General features: G+C 38.5%; 1 protein-coding gene across 1 annotated transcript; it reads right to left on the bottom strand.

Annotated features, from left to right (window-relative positions):
- Positions 1 to 888: 888 nt before the first annotated feature.
- On the bottom strand, positions 889 to 3,442 carry LOC140889680 (uncharacterized). Its single transcript, XM_073297402.1, has 5 exons — positions 3,400 to 3,442; positions 2,723 to 2,774; positions 2,334 to 2,614; positions 1,533 to 1,993; positions 889 to 1,251 (listed from the first exon to the last, which is right to left on the bottom strand). The coding sequence occupies exons 1-5, from the start codon at positions 3,440 to 3,442 to the stop codon at positions 889 to 891; spliced, it is 1,200 nt and encodes a 399-aa protein (XP_073153503.1).
- Positions 3,443 to 3,651: the final 209 nt, after the last annotated feature.

Raw genomic sequence — 3,651 nt, forward strand, 5'->3', positions numbered from 1 at the left:
AAGGTCCCCACTCGCTCCAAAATCTCAAACGGTCTCATGTATCTTGGGTTCAGTTTTTTTTTCCCTACCAAATCTCATCACACCCTTCATTGGCACCACCTTGTGGAAAACGTGATCTCCTACTGCAAACTCCAAGTCACGACATCGCTTATCAGCATAACTCTTCTAGTGACTCTGGGCAGTACTCATTCTATCACGAATCTGAACCATTATTTCCATTGTCTGCTTAACAATTCTTAGACCCATCTCCACTCGCTCTCCAACATCATCCCGATGTATCATATTTCTACACTTCCTTTAATATAAGGCCTCGTAGGGAGCCATATGTATGAAAGCTTGATAACTGTTGTTGTAAGTGAATTCGATCAGTGGAAATTTCGAATCTCAACTCCTTTTAAAGTCTAAAACACAAGCTCGTAGCAGGTCCTCCAATGTATGTATGACCCTCTCAGATTATATGTCGATCTAGGGGTGAAAATATGTGCTGAAAGTCAATTTCATCTCCAATGCATGATGTAAACTCCTCCAAAAACCTGATGTAAATCGAGGATCTCTATCCGACACAATAGACACTGTAATGACATGCAGTATAACAATCTCTTTCAAGTATCACTTGACATACTTATTCATATTGTAGTTCATCTCACAGGAAAAATGTGAGCTGAATTGGTGAAACGATCAAAAATCACCCAGATATAGTTGAATCCCTGCAACGTCCTTGGCAACCCAAACACAAATTCGATGCTGACATTCTCCCAATTTCACTTAGGTATAGGGAGTGGTTAACATACCAACTGGCATCTGATGCTCTGCTTTTACTTGTTGGCACGTAAGGCACTCGATCACAAACTTGAAAATATCTCTTTTCATACCTGACCACCATTACAATTACTTCGAGCCTTTATACAGCTTTATACTCCCAAGATGAATGGAATACGGAAACCTATGGGCTTCAACCAAAACATCCCTTCTGAGTGTGTCATATGTTGGAACCCAAATTCTACCTCGGTATCGAACTATTAAATCCTCAATAGTATACAAGTTTCTGCCCCTTTCCTCTTCCCTCTTTCTCCACTTAATCAACTGCTCGTCAGACAACTGGCCTTCACAAATCCTGTCCCTCGGTGTAGGCTGGATTGTCAGCACTGTCAGTTTAGCGAAGACTTCTTGAGTCAACACCTCCAACTCAAATCCTTGCACTTGGTTAACAAAGGCCGATGAACTGTCAGTTGTCCTAGGCCTGATGAATTTCTGCTCAAAGCACCAACTACCACGTTGGCCTTACTCGGATGGTAATTGATTACACAGTCATAATCTTTCACCAACTCCAACCAATGATGCTGCCTCATATTTAGCTCATTCTGAGTGAAGAAGTATTTGAGACTCTTGTAATCGGTGAAGATCTCACACTTTTCACCATACAAGTAGTGCCTCCACATTTAGAGGGTAAAAACTACTGTTGCTAGCTCCAGGTCGTGAGTAGGGTAGTTTTTCTCATTAATCTTTAATTTTCTTGAAGCATAAACAATCACCTTCCCATCCTGCATCAAGGCTGATCCCAAACCCAACTTAGAAGAATCCGTGTATAACACATAATCTCCTTGCCCCGATGGCATCACTAAAACTGGAGCATCCATCAAAGCTTTCTTCAATCTATCAAAACCCCTCTGACAGTCTAAGTACTTATACTCGACTCCTTTCTTAGTCAAAGACATCAAAGGAAAGGTCATCTTCAAAAATCCCTTGATAAAACGTTTGTAGTATCCTACCAAGTTTATGAAACTACGAATTTCAGCAATATTCTTAGGCACTAACCAATCTCTAACTGCCTCTACCTTGGCTGGGTCCACTTCCACCCCTTCTTTTAAAACCACATGGCCCAAAAATTCTATTTTCTTCAGCCAAAATTCACATTTGCTGAACTTGGCAAACAACTGCTTCTCCTTCAGAATCTGTAACACTGTCCTTAGATTAATGGCATGCTCCCACCAGACTCTTAGAGTAAATCAGGATGTAATCAATGAACACGATGATGAACCGATTCAAAAATGGCTGAAATACCGTGTTCATCATATCCATAAATACAAACGGTGCATTCGTCAGTCCGAATGACATAACTAAGAACTCGTAGTGCCCATAACGAGTCTAGAATTCTGTCTTATGGATATCTGACTCCTTAATCTTCAACTAGTAGTATCCTGAACGGAGATCTATCTTAGAGAACACTACAACCTCTTGATGTTGATTTAATAAATCATCAATCCTCGATAAAAGATATTTGTTCTTCATCATCAATTTATTTAACTCTCTGTAATCTATACATAGTCTCATACTATCGTCCTTCTTCTTCAAAAAGAGGACTGGTGCGCCCCATGGTGAGTAGCTGGGGTGTATAAATCCCTTATCCAATAAATCATGAATCTGATCCTTAAGCTCCTTTATCTCGGTCGGAGCCAATCTATATGGTGCCTTAGAAACAGGCGCTGCATTTGGTACCAACTCAATAGATAATTCGAGCTCCCTGACAGGTGGAAGACCAGAAATGTCATCAGGAAACACCTTTGGAAAATCATCAACCACCTCAACCTCTGCCAAATTAAGACGGTCATTGAACCTTCGTAACAACTGATACACTGACTAGGAAACCGTAACACCCCTTTCTCAAACAGTTCTGAGCCTTCAAGGTTGAATTCAACCAAATCTAACTGTTACCCTTCACTACCTCAAATGTAAAATGACCTCACTGGGGTTGTCTAACTGTAATTGTCCTTTGCCTGAATACAATCGACACCCCATACTTGGTTAACCAATCCATTCCTAAAATAATGTCAAATTTTGACATGAGTAACACAATCAAATTAGCTACCACCCTTTTTCCCTGCAGTAAAACTTAGAAATCCAAACTCAAGATTTTATATCTTGTTAAATTTAGATTTAAGAATGCTTGCGAAAAGAATTCAAAGATCATACATTGTCACCGAATTTGACAATATTGTATTCTCCAATTTATCATTTCACTTGTTATATGATTGGTGTTCAAACTTTCAAGTTTTTCAAATTTAAGCGTTATAGCTTTAGAACTTTAAATTCAAGATTTTATGTCTTGTAAATTTTGATTAAGCGTGATGACTTATCACATTTGAACTTGAACTCTCGAGTTTCATTCACAACATGAATTTTAAGCGCAAAAAGGCTTACAAAACTTGATTCAAGATTTTATTTCTTGTAAATCCATGTTTTAAATGTACAAAGCTTACAAAATTCACTTTGAATGAAACGACAAGTATCACAACAACTTGTCACAACAGTACAACATTTTTTATATAGTTGACACACCATATCACTTGGTTACCCAACAAGTTTTTAATAAAAAATCATCAATAATGAACTCTGTCTCACAGTTTGTCTCATGACCTGTTGCGACAAGAGTTGCAACAGTCATGGTAACTTGATTTCATTTACCTTTCTTTGGACGATAACATTCTCTGGCCATGTGATTTGGCTTATCACAATTACAACAGTCCTCTTAGAACCTTTTGACATTGCACTTTTCAGGATACAACATCTCTTTGCAATCACTTGGTTCAACCAAATTACCCCTTTCAATATATGGATAATTTATCTTTTGGTTCAGATTGCTTGCGATTGTCA

The sequence above is a fragment of the Henckelia pumila genome, chromosome 3, assembly GCF_033568475.1.
Source record: "Henckelia pumila isolate YLH828 chromosome 3, ASM3356847v2, whole genome shotgun sequence".
NCBI lineage: Eukaryota > Viridiplantae > Streptophyta > Magnoliopsida > Lamiales > Gesneriaceae > Henckelia > Henckelia pumila.

What these genes read in the sequence shown, in the direction of transcription:
- LOC140889680 (XM_073297402.1), bottom strand. Translation starts at nt 3,442, where the DNA reads ATGACTGTTGCAACTCTTGTCGCAACAGGTCATGAGACAAACT. An exon ending in AACAGGTCATGAGACAAACT is followed by an intron (nt 2,775 to 3,399) that starts GTGAGACAGAGT and finishes GATTGTATTCAG; the next exon opens with GCAAAGGACAATTACAGTTA. An exon ending in GAGGTCATTTTACATTTGAG is followed by an intron (nt 2,615 to 2,722) that starts GTAGTGAAGGGT and finishes GTTGTTACGAAG; the next exon opens with GTTCAATGACCGTCTTAATT.